The sequence below is a fragment of the Pyrus communis genome, chromosome 1, assembly GCF_963583255.1.
Source record: "Pyrus communis chromosome 1, drPyrComm1.1, whole genome shotgun sequence".
Classification (NCBI taxonomy): domain Eukaryota; kingdom Viridiplantae; phylum Streptophyta; class Magnoliopsida; order Rosales; family Rosaceae; genus Pyrus; species Pyrus communis.
The window spans coordinates 19,389,316-19,407,347 of NC_084803.1; the positions used below are offsets into that span (position 1 = coordinate 19,389,316).

At 36.4% G+C, this 18,032-nt stretch overlaps 2 protein-coding genes across 2 annotated transcripts; one reads left to right on the forward strand and one right to left on the reverse strand.

Annotated features, from left to right (window-relative positions):
• Positions 1 to 11,227: 11,227 nt before the first annotated feature.
• Positions 11,228 to 13,562, forward strand: LOC137743384 (F-box protein At5g67140-like). Its single transcript, XM_068483270.1, has 5 exons — positions 11,228 to 11,417; positions 11,547 to 11,693; positions 12,633 to 12,768; positions 12,864 to 12,962; positions 13,086 to 13,562. Exons 1-5 carry the CDS (start codon positions 11,329 to 11,331, stop codon positions 13,293 to 13,295), a joined length of 681 nt encoding a protein of 226 aa, XP_068339371.1. The 5' UTR covers positions 11,228 to 11,328; the 3' UTR covers positions 13,296 to 13,562.
• A 415-nt stretch (positions 13,563 to 13,977) lies between these two features.
• On the reverse strand, positions 13,978 to 17,308 carry LOC137743374 (PI-PLC X domain-containing protein At5g67130-like). Its single transcript, XM_068483260.1, has 9 exons — positions 17,056 to 17,308; positions 16,845 to 16,967; positions 16,559 to 16,696; positions 16,249 to 16,347; positions 15,848 to 16,151; positions 15,546 to 15,766; positions 15,372 to 15,458; positions 14,646 to 15,095; positions 13,978 to 14,134 (listed from the first exon to the last, which is right to left on the reverse strand). The coding sequence occupies exons 1-8, from the start codon at positions 17,176 to 17,178 to the stop codon at positions 14,916 to 14,918; spliced, it is 1,275 nt and encodes a 424-aa protein (XP_068339361.1). The 5' UTR covers positions 17,179 to 17,308; the 3' UTR covers positions 13,978 to 14,134; positions 14,646 to 14,915.
• Positions 17,309 to 18,032: the final 724 nt, after the last annotated feature.

The window sequence follows — 18,032 nt, forward strand, 5'->3', positions numbered from 1 at the left end:
GTTGGCAACCGATGATATCTTCAGTTTACATAAGTGAACAACATTGAAGTCGTAAAACTAGGTGATTTAGAAGTGTATTTAGTTCGAATAAATGAACAACACTTCTTCTGGTTGGATTATTATCTATCCAAGTCTCGGTCAATGAAGAGTTTTTAACTTTTTTTACTAAAAGAGGTCACTTCATTAGCCTCCCAACAAAGTGAATGTTCAATGATCGGTTACTTTTAGGTGCATTTCATAGTTCGACATTCTGAACGAACCATGTTCACCATAAAAACACTTATCTCTTTTGAGTATATGTGCCCCTAAAACTAGATACTAATTCGGCACACATATATTCTCACGAATATAGCCGAGGCAAATGTACCTGGTGCAGGAGATCCTAAACTCCGTAGTGATCTAGGTAACTTTGTCTTCAGGTTCTAGAACCCAAGGCCAAGATGAGTTCCTTCCTCGGCCATAATCACTCAAGTATAAAAGCCAGGAGCCCATTTGACACCATTGTGGAGCCAAAAATAATTGAGAAAAATATGGAGGCGACACGTGGATTCTAGGGTCAAAAGGACATGAGGAATATCGGAACTCCTAAGTGCAAGCAGTGGGCAATCATGACTCAATCAAGGTCAAAAGTGCTCAAAATAGGTAATCATTCAAAACCTATTTCATCCATCCTCATCAAATCTTCTCCACAAGGTAACCCCCAAATCATTCAATTCAAATTATATTTATTAGCTAATTAATTGATTTATTACTCAATTAATTTATTAATTAGCTAACAAATTATGAATCACACTCAAAAAACCATCCAAGTGGCAGATCCCCATTCTCCCAAAGGGGCCGGCCATACCCCTATAAATACCACCTTATTTTCTCCAAAACTCAATTCCAACTCTCTTGCAAAATTCTCTAAATTCTCCAAACATTTTTCCCTCAAAATTCTAACTTTGGCATTGGAGGTTCTTTGGCCAAAGCCCCCTCCATTCATCGTGGGTGCGTGAGGTTCTTGGCCTTGACCTAAGATGTTATTTGTTTTGTAGGTACAATTTTGTCCAAAAACAAGAAAGAAGAAATTTGCATCCACAACCACCACCACATCTATTGTACTTGCTCGGTTGTGAGTTAGTACGCTCGCATTCACATTAGCTCATAATTACTTACATGTGTGCCACGTGCGCAATGTAATTTTTATGGTCAAAAGTAATAAAATACCCATTGAACAAGCTGTAATTAGATTTCAAGCTAGTTATTTATAATAAATCAAACATGATATCTCCTAATTAAAAGCAAGAGCAAGATTTTGCATATCCACGTTGTAAATTTGTAATCAATAAGAATCAAATTGCCTTAAAAGATGCAAGTTTACTTTTATAACATGTAGTATTAAGTGGTTCGATAATCAATAGTAAGATCTTATAGATGTCAAATGAATTTTACAATGATTAAATTTTTCACAGAATCTATACTACTGCATGGTTCGTATCAACCTAGGATGAGAAAAAAAAAATGAAAAATGATGAATATTTTTATTAACCACAATTATAGCTGTAATTTTATGGTAACAAGCATTTAGCCTAACGGTGTTCTTACCATCGATATAATTGTTTTGTAGTTTTTAGAAACATGTCACTCACATCTCCTTGTCTGTGTCATGTCCGAGCCGACGTCACCTTAACCGGACACAAAATAATGCAGCTAAATATTTATCAATATCTTTTGTTCTTTCGCTTTGCCTTAATTTTCTTTATCAAGCATACGTGGCAAACTCCAATTGGGTTAAATGATATCGTACCCGACCCTCTATAACTACCCTGCACGCGGGACCACCACAGCACCCGTGTCACCATCAACAGACGTCATACACGTCGGATTATCATCCAAACACGGTGAAGTAATTTACTCTCTCTATCTTCGGGCGGGTCAGATTTTGATATGGACGAGTCAAGAGGATAAGATGATTGACTCCTTGAGATTTGTATCGCCATCGGACGATCAGATATGACTTACTCGACAATCAATAAATCGAATTTGATTGGTGGATCAGTGAAATTTAGGAGCTTTATGCTTGCTGTCATACATTTCCAAGGTTGAGGACGCACGTTCAACAGTGTATACAACGAGATGCGGGTCCTGAGAATTTAGATTTTTTATATCATTTTTAAAGGAAATGTTAAATTCTAAGTAGAATGTTATGTAATCAAATTTTAAAGTATAAATAAATTTTAACTGATATGTCAATTCTATAAGAATTGATATATGAGTTTTCATATGTCAAATTTGACATATGAGAAAAGGTGATGTCAACTAATTTTTAATTATTTTATTATGTGAGTTCTATTAATGCATTAATTATAGGTTTTGAAAATTTATTTTAATTGATTTTTTTTTTAAATCGGTCATACAAATATCATTTATAACAAAAAAAAAAAAAAAAATCGATTGGAAAAAGAAAAAATATGACATTATTATGTCAGCCATCAAATTAACATTTAATATTTATCTTTTGACATCTCAATTAGAAATGCTCTTAAGCAAGTTTCTTGAGTTGGGGTTTTAATGTTTTTAAATTCTTTACCATTTGTATAACAAAATCAATTGTTAAAATAAAAAAAAAATTCTATTTATGTATTAAATATTATGAAAAAAATAATATCAAAAGAACAAAGATATATAAACACTATCTAAATATCACATGTCTCGCGTTTTTAGACATAAATATACTTATTAAGTTTACTTAAACTAAATTTTCAACCAATTTTTTTTTTAATTGATAAAATAGTTAACTCATTCTTTTTCTTGTGACATTATTGATTGAAGATTAGATTTGAAAAACTTTTATTTTGAAAAACTTCTTTGTGCAGAGGCAAATGTTACTGGTATGACTAACAAAATTCTATGCAACCCGTGCATTTCAAAAACAGCCATCTATTTGTCTAAGATATCTCAAGTCACTTCCATTGCCCGATTTATTTCATTCGGTAAAGTTTCTCTCAAGATTCTTAGCTTTGGAAATAAGTTTTTTCCATCAATATTAAAACGTTCACCATGTGAAGATTGAGAGAGAAGAGCAATGGTTTTTGTGAAAACAAAGACAGAGCAAGTGGGGTAGTTTTGATAAAATAAAAAGACAGACATTTTGATTTTGAAAATTTAATTAGATTTGAAAGAGTAAGATTATAGTTACATGTGAGTGAGGGAAAAAAAAAACAGTAAAATTTTGTTTGTGAAAAATTATGTTATTGCATATGATTTTATTTTTTGATATCATATCTTTATTGAATTTAAATTGGGGGCCCCTCTGAAATGATAGATTTAGGCGGGCGCCTACTTTGACTAACCTCAGGGCAGGACCTACAACAAAAGATTATTTCAATGTGCGCATAACACATACATGTACATCATATGTCATTATACAAGCAGAAAGACACTTGAAAAAAAAAATTCCCTCCACTATGACATAATGCCCCATGTTTTGAGCACATTGAAAAATCTCCTGTATACAACAATGGATATAACGCCATCTCTCTAGCTATGAAGGGCTAAATGTAGCTATTTATATTCTTTAGAAATTACTTTAGAGCTAAATTTTTTCAATCTCCAATCATGCAAGCCTATATTTTATTTCCCTTCATATTTTATTACTTTATAGGGCCAAACTTAGTCTGTCATGGAACTACATGTTGCTTGTCGTGGAACCAGACTATGTCTGATTCTTTTAATCTGCATTTAGCTCTTTGGATGAAGATTGATTTTGTCAATCTTAAAACTAAACGTGGCCTATAGTCTTTGGCTAGAAATGGTCTATCCTCCATTGCACCAAACAAGTACCCAAGTTCCAACTCTTATTCATAGAATTTGAACCTCAAACATTTTCAACAAAGAAGAAGAGAATTAGCATTCCAAAATTATTTTGGTTTGCTACATAATGAGCATTCCTCCATAAGAATGTCATATTCTCCAGTATTTTGAGAAGTGTGGGAAATTGTAGATTTTCAAGGGCCTATATACTCAGTCCTTTGTTTTCTTGTAGCTATAACTTATTTCTCAATCAAACCCAGAGAGTATTTACCCATACACTCAATTCTCACAGTTTTACTCTTATTCTTCCCTCCTCTAACTTTGACCTTTATATACAATATTTTTTTAAGGATAGTAGTTTATCTAAGAAGGGTTGGGAAAGATAGTAGTTTATCTAACAGACCCGAGGCAATAGCCTGATCGCCGGGGACGAGCAACCTTGATTCTTCGAGTATGCTAGTATACCCTTGAAGGCTTCATGTTCTGCATCGTCGCAATTGCTAGCTGCAAGAGTAATTTTCTTGGGACCAAATCTAATCTAACATCTGTTGGATAGTGGCCAAATTAGGCTAGGAAACAAAACAATATTGATGAGGGAACATCATGATGAGGATTATGTTTCCTTGTTTTGTGGCTTGTTTTGTGGCTTACTTTGCTCCTTGTTTTGTGGCTTTTTCAAAGCCATAATTATTTGGCTAGGTATTAAAAGGAACGGATAGAGGAAGGGAAATCATCCAAGGAAGAGATGTAAAGCATCCAAAGAGATGGTGAGAGCATTTGGCTCTACCATGGGTAAGGGTGAGAGAAATCAAGAGAGCTAGAGTGAAAAGTATTCTAGTGAAAGAACTCTTGGGGTAGAGTGAGGCTCTTGGGAAAATTCTGTGAGTGGGTGTACAAGGGATATGGGATTGGGTTATGTCGATTTAACTCATGTATACTTGTACTGTTATTCTCATAGTGAAGAGCAATATCTCTCCGAGGACGTAGGCATGTTTTTGCCGAACCTCGTAAATTTCTCGGTGTCTTTATTTCTTGTATTTTATTTTGTTCAACTGTGTGTGATTTTGGTGAGGTTGTAATCTGAATCTCGGTTCTGCACTAACGAACGGGCCAAGGCACAACAATTGGTATCAGAGCATCGTTGGGGGCTTTGGTTCGTTGGAGGTCCAGATTTGTTGTTCACCATGGAATTTTCAGTTGAGCAGTTTAAAGGGAGAGGCGGTTTTGCTCTTGGTAAAGGAGAGTAATGGAAGCCTGAAGAAATGGAAGCCGTGTTTAGGGATGCTTGGATCAACTGCGAAAGTTGATGTTGAGGAAGAAGACAAAGGCCTCTTTCTTCTTACCTCACTTTCAGATTTGTACGAGAACCTTGTGAAACTTTACTGCAAGGAAAGAAACAGTAAGTTTGGAGCAGGTGCAAGCTTCTTTGGTGTGGAATGATACACACAAGAGACCATGGATGATGGTGGGCACAAGACTGCTTAAGCTATTCAAGGTTGAAATCGTGGAAGAAAATTGGAAAGAGGATCTGAGAGAGACAGCAGGTTCGGATCCGGTTCCGGAGGCAAGGGTCCACAGTGCTACGGGTGCAAGGCCGGGTTAGCAAGTTTGTGGTGGAAGACTTTGAGTATGCCCTCTAGGTACTCGAAGCAACACTTCTCCTGGTGATGTTTAGTCTCAAGTGTTGCAGGGGTTTTGCAGCAGGTGGAGCTATGGGATTCACAGGTGATGAGAAGGTCCTGAGGTAGGAGGAAGTGTGAGGAATGTTTGTCTGGCTCGACGGGTGTTGTTGGAAATGGGTGCACTGACAAGTTTCCAAGTTGCAGACAATGAAGAGGAGGAAAACCTGCTGGAGGAGACGAGGATGTGTCGAGATCCTGTCTGAAGCTAAATGTTTTTTTTTTGCTTGCAGCAGCTGCACATGCATTGGCAGTGACTGAATCGGAACAGGACCAACGAGGTTGATTCAGAGTGTGCATGCTGGTACGTAAGGCCAATGGACTTTGGTACAATTTGGCCAAGGTGGAGATTGTTGGATAGTGGCCAAATTAGGCTAGGAAACAAAACAATATTGATGAGGGAACATCATGATGAGGATTATGTTTCCTTGTTTTGTGGCTTGTTTTGTGGCTTACTTTGCTCCTTGTTTTGTGGCTTTTTCAAAGCCATAATTATTTGGCTAGGTATTAAAAGGAACGGATGGAGGAAGGGAAATCATCCAAGGAAGAGATGTAAAGCATCCAAAGAGATGGTGAGAGCATTTGGCTCTACCATGGGTAAGGGTGAGAGAAATCAAGAGAGTTAGAGTGAAAAGTATTCTAGTGAAAGAACTCTTGGGGTAGAGTGAGGCTCTTGGGAAAATTCTGTGAGTGGGTGTACAAGGGATATGGGATTGGGTTATGTCGATTTAACTCATGTATACTTGTACTGTTATTCTCATAGTGAAGAGCAATATCTCTCCGAGGACGTAGGCATGTTTTTGCCGAACCTCGTAAATTTCTCGGTGTCTTTATTTCTTGTATTTTATTTTGTTCAACTGTGTGTGATTTTGGTGAGGTTGTAATCTGAATCTCGGTTCCGCACTAACGAACGGGCCAAGGCACAACAACATCTAATTTAACAAATCTAGCATTTGACCAAAAAAAGAAATCTAAATATTGTATAACCTTGGGAAGGTTTGTTGTTTGAAGTATCAATACTAATATCAATGAGTTTTTTAGAGCGTCAATAACAAATTTAAGGGGTGAAATCATCTAAATTTAGATCCTCCATCACTTGCAGATGGATGAGAAGTAAAGAAATTGGTACTTTCCAAATTACAAACATAATCACATATCTATATTACTTAGTATTGCGGCTTAATTATATTTTTCTATATTTGTAGATAAAATATTTTAAGTTCGAATTTCGAAAATAACAAATTTGTAACCAATATTTCTCTACCCCTTAATGTAAATCATGCTTGTATATATAGAAAAATATAAGGACTTGGTATTTACCCATAAAAAAACTTAAATGCATATAATACTTTTGCAGAAAAGTACTAATTAATAACAATCCAAAATTCCAACTACACTCGATGTGGTAAACAGTATTCAATAGAGTTTTTAAAGGAGAAATGAGAATGACACATTATTTTTAGCTTTTCTTGTCTAATTATGGTCTATCGATTCTGTTTGATTTATTCAATTAAATGATTATAGATAAAAAAAGTGAAAAATACTTCTTTATTTAATTTTATTTTTTGAAGAAAATGATAATTTATTATCATAACAAAGTTACACCAAATGGTCCAAACACAAAATTAAACACAAATCAAAGATATGAACCAGTCAAACAACATAAAAAGGGCCAAATACTAGGATTGAAGCTCAAAACAAAAGAACAAACTCTACGAACCCAAATTACCCGTCTACCGCAAGAACCACTGCCCCTGCCATCATCAAACCAAGGAAGAGGCAAAGAACAAGTCCAGACAAGAGATCTGCAGAGGATGGGGTGAGTGCGACTAGGATGAAAGAAAGTGGTGGAGGAAGATGGAAAGCTATAGATCGAGAAAGAGGGTGAGGAAAAACAAAACAAGAAGAAAATACAAGAGGGTCATGCCACCCAAATCTGAGACAACCGCTCAGAAAAACAAAGATAAAAGCTCAGAAAAATGAGACAAAACGCTTAGGAAAGAGAGGGGGTGCGTCCGACACCGACCGAAGTCAGGGCCGACGGCAAGCAAGCTTAGTTCTTGTTTGGGCGAGAGAGAACAGAGGGCGAGGGAGGACGAGTATGTTTGAGAAAATTCACTTCCCATCTGAAGACTGAAATGCAGGTAAAAACGTCGAGCCCTTGTTGAACTCTTTGCTAGCCTTTACCCACTTTCGCCGATAGACAAAGTCCTGAAATTAGGATTCATAATTTTCTGCCATCCAGCAAGGGCAGAAATCACGTTAATTTGCTTCATTATATAGCAGACATCCTTCAGATTGGGAACCCTTTGCAAAGTAGTATTCACATTATCTCCCACACAACGAATAGTTGTGAGATTTGTGACACCAATTAAGCGAAGCCATCGTAACCCTTCACACCCCCTCACCACCAGCGTCTTCAAACTTTCAAGTGAGTCAAAGCTCAAGCTTTCGAATCCAGAACACCAGTCCAATTTTAAGGACTCAAGCTTTGAACAAGAAGAGAACGGCGGCTCTACTTCTCCGTCGAACTTAGCATCGCGCAAAACTAGAGTAGTTATTGCGCTAAATCGATCAACAAAAATTTTATCTGACATCAATTTGCATGTGCGTAACTTGAGATGCCTCAGGTTTGACCCTTCACCGCGCGGAAGCAACTGAGTAGGGAAGTCATAATAGTCAATTCGGGTCCAAGTGCGTTCAGATATTTTGTCACAACTGAAGGCAAGGTCGAGGATTTCAGCACCCTTTGTAACAGTAAACTCGATCCGGCCATTGAAGCAATGAGGATGCTTATTTCCAAAGTAGCAGTGTAGCTTGAAGGATTCGACTTTCGAGCCCAAATATGAAGCTAAGAATGCATCTATGCTTCTCTGAAAATACCACACATTGAAAATAGAAACTGTTCCGGGAGTATATGTGTCTGCTGCATCAGAAATTATGTCACGCCAATTGAATTCAAGATTTGACCTGTATGCATACAATTTCTTCCACCGGCGTGATAATTTGCTAGTGCGTATAGCATCCCTTATCAAACTGATAACTACAACTATTCCCAAAGAATACAACACTAGTAAGGTCAAAAGGAAAAGAGAGAAAAACGCTTAAAATAATATTTTAGAAACCAGATATGGACAGTAAATATCACAAGTCAAAGTAACAAAGTTTTTTTCTTCTTTCTCGGTTAAAATTATACATTCAAAGCAGTATATAAATATCACATCTTCACACGCTTCTCCATGTGTGGTAAATTTTCTTGTTTAATACCAACAACTCAAATTGCGTGACATGAAACAAGTGTGACTGTTAGCTTTCATACATGAGGCAACTTGTTCTGATACTATGAAAGAAGTTGAGACTTCACCATAAATCCAATTGATGTAATAGAGAGTGATCCGACCACTTATAAACTCTTACAAGGTTTTTTTTTTTTCACAAATAGAAACGCTTTTACGATCACATCTTCACACTTCCTACCACAACATTTTGTATGATAGGTCATGTTATGTGGGATGTGCAAACTCCAACTAGCTAGCTGCGAAGTACTTGTATGAAGCGGATTTACGGCTATTGTAACTTCCAACTAAGAATATCATATCAAGTGTAAGTTTTAATTCATGTAATTCAACTTCAAATTGCTGACCTTGTCTCATATACTCAGGCCAGCCCAAATTTCTTGGACCTAAAGTCCTTTTAGTTTGGCCCAGATATTTAATGAAAGCCTTAATAAGAAGAAGAAATGATGAAACCGCGTGGATTGAATACGATGCCAAACCGATTGACGATGAAAGCACGAAAAGAACAAAAACAAAAGGCATGGACAATAAAACGGAGAGATACTTTGGACACAGATCCTCTCCGGATTTGAACCTATGAATCAATAGATCCGGGTCATTGAAATTTGATCTAACGGCTACAAACATGAAGTCTTCCTAAAAATTATAATAATTGTAGCTGTTGGATTAAATTTCAATTATTCGAATCTATTGATTTATGGGCTCAGATCCGGAAAAGATCTGTGTCTAGATACTTTATCAAACACACAAGTTATAGGTAAAGCGGTTTTATCAAGAAAGAACGTAAAGTGAGAAAAATAAAACAAAACGAAAACAAGTAGCCATAAAGTGAGATTCTGAATCATGTAAATGTTTGAGCTTAAAAAATAGTAAACCGAATTTCCCAATGAAAGACCCCATCAAAAAAGAAAAAGAATATGTTTGTATAGAAGAATCTTTTATAATATATTTTAGGGGTTTTTGAATATTAGTCCTTGCAAAAGATTAAAATTAAAAAAAAATTGGTGTTAGATTACATATTCAATTTAATTCCTTCAAGTGTACTTTTGTCCAAATTTATATTCAATTTTTTTTATTTAATGTGTATGTTTATTTAATCTCTCCACATTAAATTTTAATTTTATTAATATGCACATATTTAGTTCTTTAATTATAAATGAACATAAATGAGAAAATATTAAAAGAAATTTGTGATACAAAATATATAAAAACATGATTGTATTGTGCCGAAATATATGTAATTTACTTTTTTGTACCTACATGATTTTACCGAAATATATTATAGTGAACCTAAATGTATGTACTGAAATGTATTATATTGAATTAATGTACCTAAATATCAATATCGAAATGTATGTACCAAAATGTAAGTACCAAAATGTATGTACCGAAATATATGTACCGAAATATACGTATCGAAATATATGTACCGAAATGTATTATATTGAATTAATGTACCTAAATGTCAATACCGAAATGCATGTACCGAAATTTATTGTATTGAATTAATGTACCGAAATGTCAATACCGAAATATATGTACCGAAATGTACGTACCGAAATGTATGTACCGAAATATAGTATATTGAATTAATGTACCTGAAAGTCAATACTCAAATGAGAGGTATTAGGTTCGAATCTCGTGGATGGTGAATTCGATACCAAACTAAGTTGTCCATTGTGTGGCTTAGCCGAACCCCCCTCACCTTAGTGTAAAATATATCGTTGTACTAAAAAAAAAAAAAAAAAAAAAAAACTCAAATGTGTGTACCAAAATGTATGTACCGAAATGCATGTATATGTTTGTATCAATGAATTAATGTACTTATATGTTTGTAATATACCGAAATATTCAAATATATTAATATACCTAAATGAAGAACATACAAAATTGTTATCGGATTATATATTATAAAAAAAAAATTAGTTGCCTAAATGTAGACATTAAAATATTATGATAAATGAAATGAAAATGAAAATGAAATGTAATTAATACATTAAAATAGGAATAAAAAGATAAATAAAACATCAAAATATAACTAATAAATGAGAAGATTAAATGTACTAAGAACTAAAATTGGATTTTAATCTTACACAAGGTTATAGTCTAAAACTTATCTTTTCTAAAGATTAAAATGAAGTGTTCTATATATTTTATTATTCTCCCATTAAAGTACATAAAAAGATTACAAGTATTATTGTATATGTATTTCAGGGATGCTGGAATCTATTTGCAATTTAACTAGTATTTACATGGAATTTGCAACAACTTAAACCTTCGCGTGCGGACTCCAAGTCAATGATTGCAGAGATGTGCTGGACCTGGATTATTCACGAAAAATGACGAAAACATGAGCACATCTTGTCCGGCTTTCCATTTATTTTATGGGTTTTGGCATTTTGCTACAAAAAACTAACGTATATATAACCTTTCTCCATTTTTACAAGTCTACGACTTTTCAAGCTTCAACGTACCACAGACACAAACGCCGAGTCCCTCAAAAATCTTTTCGGACCAAATAACAATCTTGTTTTTGTGGAGTGGAAAAACTTGGCGGGATGGAGGGAGAGGCAGAGATTGATCGGTTGCCAATAGACCTCTTGGCGCATATATTTGTTCTCATAACTTCCTTCACTGATTTGGCCCAGTAAGTTCTTAACTTTTTTTTTCCAATTTAATTTTCGTTTTTATTTTCTTCTGTATTTTTGGTTTTTGTTTTCTGGGTGGTTGTTATTTTTTGGTATTAATTTGTGTGGTGGTTGTGAATTCTGTGAAGGGCAAGTGGAGTTTGCCGGAAATGGAAAGAGGCGGTGAAGCAGTCTTTGGGGCGGAGGGAGAGTTTGAGCTTTGCAGGTTGGAAGATGGATGATGACTCCACATCTCGTTTGCTTCGCTCTGCTTACAGCCTTAAGGAGCTCGACATGTATAATATTTATACTCTCTCTCTGTTTCTCACTAGCTATTTATTTAATTATTTATTTTTAAGAAATTCTGTTAATTTTTAAATGTCAGGGGGATTCTTCCAAACAAAAGTTTCTAAAATTTTACCCTTTGGTGGTATTTTCTATAAATTTTGTTGATTTTTAAAGTTTCAGTGACTAATTAGTTACAAGTTAAAGTTATATGGAGAAGGTTGTGCGCATTGTTTCTTGGATTATTTTGTAGGTTTTAAATTTCTGTGTTTTTGGTTGTAAAATATAGCTCTGCAGCTACTCAGAAATTGAGACACAATTCGTTAAGAAGAAGAGAGATTAGGCTCTGAACTTGGTTGTAAGTTTAGAGCTTCCTGATCTAACAAGAACACGAACGGTTTGGTTGAAGTTTACGATTTCTTGCGCAATTTTAAGTGTCATTTATCACGATTACTCAAATAACTTACCTCCAAGTTTTAGTGTTGGCTGTTATGTGTTAGAGAGCATTTTCGTGTTCGGTACTCAGTAGGTCTGTAACGATTAGGTTGTACTTCAGAAAAGTTCTCCGGGTTAGAAGTGTTCTTATCTGGTGATTCTGTACTTAGTACAGGGTTTACTGTTTAGCAACACAAAAGAAGAAATCGTTCTGTTTGTTTGCAGGTTTATTAATGGATAAACTCAGACTTTGCCAATTTCTATGCTTTTTATTTTGCCTTTTCATCAGATTTGCATCTGATTACTGTAAGTATTCGATTTGGAATAGTCTGGTGTCATGTATAACAGCTTAGTTAAAGGTCCTAGGAGGGATACCTAATACCGTCGTAGTCTCAGCATTTGAATTTCATGATTTAGGTATTTCATACAGCTCATTTCAAGATTTAGTTCTTCCGAGATGTACCAATTTGGTTCTTTCGTGATTTAGTTCTTGATTTATCTTCTTGTTTACTCAGTTCAAGGAGTCGTTGGAGTTGCCAGATAACCGACACTGGATTGTACAGAATATCTATGGCAAAGTGTATCGGCAACTTAACATCAATATCACTATGGGGCATCACAGGGATAACGGATAAAGGTGTTGTTCAACTGGTATGTGTACAAGCAAATGTTGTATCTTTGATCTACTGCTTTCATTTACATGAGCTATGGAATAACTTTCTAAGTTCGGCATTCCTTTCCAACAGATATCAAGAGCTAATTCCTTACACCACCTGAATATCGGTGGCACATTTATCACAGATGACTCGTTATATGCCATTGCTCATAGCTGTCGGCATTTGAAGGTAAGTTGTTCATGGAAACTACGACATGAGTTTTCATTACCCCAATTTTGTTCGAGTGCATTTCACTTTTGTTTGTTGTATAGATGTATGCTAAACGTGTGTACTCTGTGTTGTCAATTCCAGACTGTCATCCTGTGGAGCTGCCGTCATGTGACCGAGACCGGCCTCTTTGTTCTTGTAAAATATTGCCGCAAGCTTGAATCCATCAATTTGTGGGGGACGAGAGTTCCTGTAGACTGCTTCCTTGCTTTGATCACTATCAGTCCAGCTCTACAGATAAAACCGCGAGGACTCTCGTTAAATGTGGACGCTTTTATGTTGCCCATTGTATAAGCCGCGCATTCACATAAGTTCTTTCGACATTTCGGTATATAATTTTCGTTCTACAGCTCAAGGCCCTCGATGGGAGGTTGGTCGAGGTTAAATTGTCAGCTCAATACCCTTGTTCTGTATATAATTCATATGAACCACCACCACCTAAGGTGTGAATAAGGGTTGAAATTCAAAACCCAAAAAGAGATGGGACTAAAAAGTGATTGGCATGATTGTTTAGATCAGATTCCAAGTCAGATAATAAAGTATAGACGAGTGATTTCTGCACATTATTTTTCGAGAAATTGTCTTATAACTAATAGGCAAAGGGGTACGTAAAAAGTAAAAAAAATGTATAAATCATTATCCCCTTGGTGCAAAAGGCCTCATTAGACCAATTTTGTATTGAATTTTTTCACCTTTCAAAGGTAGATTAGGAATTTAGGAATATTATGATGTGGGGCAGAAAACAGAGTATCCAAGGCTAGTCATTTTTCCAACGCTATTCAAATATGAGATAAGAAATCATTTGCAAGCCAAAGGTTAAACTGAATCTGAGTGGTGCATAAAGATAAAGTGGAGAACTAAATCAACCTTCCATTTTCAAACTACGTCTTTCGGAATAACCCTCTGTAAAGGTCTTGAGTCTCTGCAAATAAGAGAATAAAGGAAGACCCAAAGACCAGAAGACCAAAATACCAGATTTTACGTACGAAAGCGAATAAAACAAGACTTTTAAACTTAAATGTTAGAATACAGCAATTAGGAGAACCTAGTATGGGTAACACGAACACATCTACAAATGCTAAGTTGAACAATCTCCTCTTTATACTACGTACACACCGCTCCTGACAGAAGACCTGAAAACAGAAAAGAAACGTGTTAGTGCTGGGTACAAAGTGTGAACAAGATGGATGAAACAAAACAAAAGTGAAGCTAGCTAATTCTGCATAAACTCTTGGACCGGTGGAATCTGTATGAGATCCTGTTTGGTGCCATAGCTACTTCTTTGCATATGATTTTTACCATTTCTACACGATACTTAATTATGAAAACAGCTCAATGCAATGTATGATTGTGAAAAAAGAAACAGCAAATTCCACAATATATGCAAATCGGACCAAAAAAAGATGGACCAAATTTATCTGCAAAATGTTTAATCAACCAAAAGGAGGCATGTCATTCAACCCAAGTGACCTCTTGAAAACCATATGCTTTTATACGACTGACCAGCCATATTACCAAAGTGAAATGAAGTCGAGATGTGTTATGTGATGTGTACCAAGCTCTTAAGTTAAAAGATGAAACTATAGGATTGTCAAGTCATTCCAGTGGCTGAGAACCAGCCATATAAGGAAGAGTACTACATACCTGAACTGATTTCTGGTACATTCTTGGTCCTTCGTGGTAACTATCTACTTCAGATGCCTCTGCAACTCTATAATCCTTGTCCCAATAGAATTATAAAAGATTTTTCTTTACAATCTCGGGTCATTACTCTAGAACCACGGAACCACTCCTTTACCTTCCACTCTACTAGGCAGGGTGTAACGGTTATCACTCTAAACTTTAGCATGACATATTAGAACAACTGCCAGAAGTAACTCACTAATGACCTATCCTAGTATTTAGATGTTGCGGTCATAGCAAAAATCCCATCAACGGAATATAAAACAAGAAGACAATCAAGCGATTTGGAGAATAGAGTATTGAAGCAGATCTTGAAAACTGAACAGAGCCAGTAAAGCTTCCTGCATTGTTGGTCACTGGATTTCTAGTTGGTACAGAAATGTTCTTGCAAGATCCAGAAGGTGCTCCAGCCTGCGAAAATCCAACAGTAGAGTGTTTTACAGTTTTCCTTTCTACGAAAATTGGTGTGTCATCACAAGGGTATAGGTAAAATCAGTAGAAGTACCCTAAAGTTTTAGACAGATCCGGAAATGTTTGAAAATTTGGTGAAACTTTTGGATTATTGTTAAGGTTGGACAAAGTAGGACTCATGGCACCAGCTTTTGACCGCTGATTTGGATCATAAAAAGCAATAAAGAAGTTCATAACTAACAAAAATGAATGTGGAAACAAGTTACACAAACACACCTGGCAGGCACTGACAGTACTACACCCGCAAAGCACTGGGCCATTCATTCTATCAACAGCATCAAACACACCTCCTCCATCACTCCTCTGCATGGATATCATTTTATGCTTAGTTAAAATGCCTAATTGGATGATGTTTAGTATTTGCTTCTTCCCTAGCTAAGATTTCCATACCATATAAAAGTTGACTGCCAAAAAATTTGGCATCACCCCTGCAGCTTTATAACAGGTACCGACCATCTGCTCAAGTGGAGTTGAATGCTCTTTGCAAGCTTCAGCTTCAACTGGATATGTTGGAAAATAATTTTGAAAGAAAAGAGATGCACTTTTTGAATTCAGAGGCTTTGATTCTTTTCTCTTGGGGCATGAGCCCGGTCTTACCCCAGGATCTCCAGCTGAAATCCAGTAAACAACAGGCTATTAACTATAAAATTCAAATATAATTTGAAGCACTACGATATTTCATTTATAAGTACCTTCGTTTTCCACCATGTACTTCCACTGGTAAGCTACTCCTTCCTGTGCTTCCTTTGAAGCGTCAGAGGTAAAAACAAGAAGCCGATGATTCTCTTGAACCATCTCAGTAACTGTGGGCCACTCTTCACCCTTTATTGGCATTTTCGCAGCAGGAAACCAATACTTGTCTAACCCAGCATTGGTAAACAATGTTGTTAAACCTTTTGGAGTTTTCACATAGTCCTCGATAATAATGGTCACAATCTCTGTTGGGTTCTGACTTAGAAATGTTTCCACTTCCTTCAAAGTGTTAATTGCAGGTTGCTGAGAAAAATCCAATGGACACATCATAAACAACCTCGCAAAACTATAACCATTCACATATTAAGTCTTAAAACTGATAATGTGGAAGAGAGATTACAAATGCAGTGAAGTTGTAACATTGCCCCTTGAAGGAATGGCAAAGCCAGATATCATTCTCGAAATCGTACATATCCAACATCAACCCCCTCACTCCATTCTAAAAACAATATCGCATAAATTAATACACATAACGAATAATTAATGAATAAAATAAGCAGATAGTTACATTCTAATCTTAGATTCCAAGAAACAAAGATAAAGAAAGGAATGACATTCCAAACGTATCTGTTCTCAGTGGCTTGATCATTTCGTTTTTTCATTATCAAGAATATACCAAAAATGGCACAGTTAAAAGGTAAGGCACATACCCTCAACTGGTTAGTAACAGTGTCCTCTTGGTTGTAAAATGTGAGTCTCTGAACACCGGCCACGGGCGGCGCATCAACGATGCTGAAAGAATTATGAGTCACCAACCATGTGTACTTGTTGAATGGCAACCCATTAATCTAAAACACCAAGACATTTAAAAAAACAGCACAAACCCATCATCAAATTCACAAAAACCCAAAGTGGGCAGCCATTAATTTCTTGAATTTACTTCAAAATACCACAAACCCATAAGAAAGTTACAAATTTTAAATCGAAAATGCTCACAATTGAAGTGGGAACGATTGCTTGGCCTCTAGTACACACGGGCTGGTTCCTACCGGAAGCAGGGCAGTTGCCACAGTAAAGACCCGGCCCGCAGTCCGTCGCCGCCGCACAAGCTTCTAAAACCTGTAAAAGATCAACATTTCAGCTCAAATTCCGAGAGAAAAATATGAGATTGTGCGGATCGTTGAGGGAGGGGGAGAGAGAGAGAAACCTGGCAATTGCCGTTGGAGCAAGCAGTGGTGCTGGTGGCCAAGAATGAGAAGAGTAGCAGGAAGAGGAGGCCCGTGGACGGGGCTATGCATAAGCCGCCGTGATCCGCCGAGCACGGTGGCATGGCAGCTTGTGGTTATGCAGAGAGCTCCAAAAATCCACCGCCCAGAGAGAGAGGGAGGGAGGGAGTGAGGGAAATCTCGGAGAGAAAGCAAAAGAGAGAATTTTTACTCTAGAGAGGGAGAGGGGAGAGGGGAGAGGGGAGAGGGATACTGACAGTGACAAGTTTTTGTGTCTTAAACGCGGGCTTTGTCACCTTTCATTTTCTGCTTTTATTTTATGGATTTAAGCGCCTCATTTTGTCCACACATTTTATACTAATTACATGTCATTTGATCTTAAATCGTCCGAGATAATAAATTAAAGAAGAACGATGATTAAAAATGAATCAATCTTCCAACTTAAAAGAAAATTAGCACTTATATCTTCACTTCAACCGCACATTTGAATCATATTTTCAAACAAGGCATTGACTCCTGAGGGATTGACAACGACGCAATAAACAATATAAATTAATTCAAAATAAGCAACAAGCAACAAGCAACAATAACAAGAATAGGAAGTAATGAAGTACAAAGGAAAAAACACCTCTACTTTGTCACACACTTACATTTATCTTTGTCCATCAAATTCAATAAATCGATTAAAAACGGGGAATTGTGAGTGATTACAAAGAGCGGGTGTTTACATTTTTATTAAGTTATGTTTTTGGTGGTTTGTCTTGTAAGGGTTTTTGGAATTTTGCGCCCCCAATAAGTTACATTTTAATGCCCCTCACATGGTGGGGTAGGGGGTAGGGGGTAGGGGGTTGGTTCTGCTTCAGTGCTTCTGGCCAGCAACTTCAACTGTAGCCTGTAGGGCAGGGCACTCGGTGTGGCGTCATGCAATTCTGTATGAAGGCTTGTTTGTGGCTCATGC

Bases quoted from the DNA above. Each gene is read 5' to 3' on its own strand.
- LOC137743384 (XM_068483270.1), top strand. From the start codon at position 11,329: ATGGAGGGAGAGGCAGAGATTGATCGGTTGCCAATAGACCTCTTGGCG. The intron at 12,769-12,863 runs GTATGTGTACAA...CCTTTCCAACAG, and splicing joins ATAAAGGTGTTGTTCAACTG to ATATCAAGAGCTAATTCCTT. The intron at 12,963-13,085 runs GTAAGTTGTTCA...TGTCAATTCCAG, and splicing joins ATAGCTGTCGGCATTTGAAG to ACTGTCATCCTGTGGAGCTG.
- LOC137743374 (XM_068483260.1), bottom strand. From the start codon at position 17,178: ATGCCACCGTGCTCGGCGGATCACGGCGGCTTATGCATAGCCCCGTCC. The intron at 16,968-17,055 runs GTTTCTCTCTCT...GATCTTTTACAG, and splicing joins GCTCCAACGGCAATTGCCAG to GTTTTAGAAGCTTGTGCGGC. The intron at 16,152-16,248 runs GTAATCTCTCTT...GATTTTTCTCAG, and splicing joins GTTACAACTTCACTGCATTT to CAACCTGCAATTAACACTTT.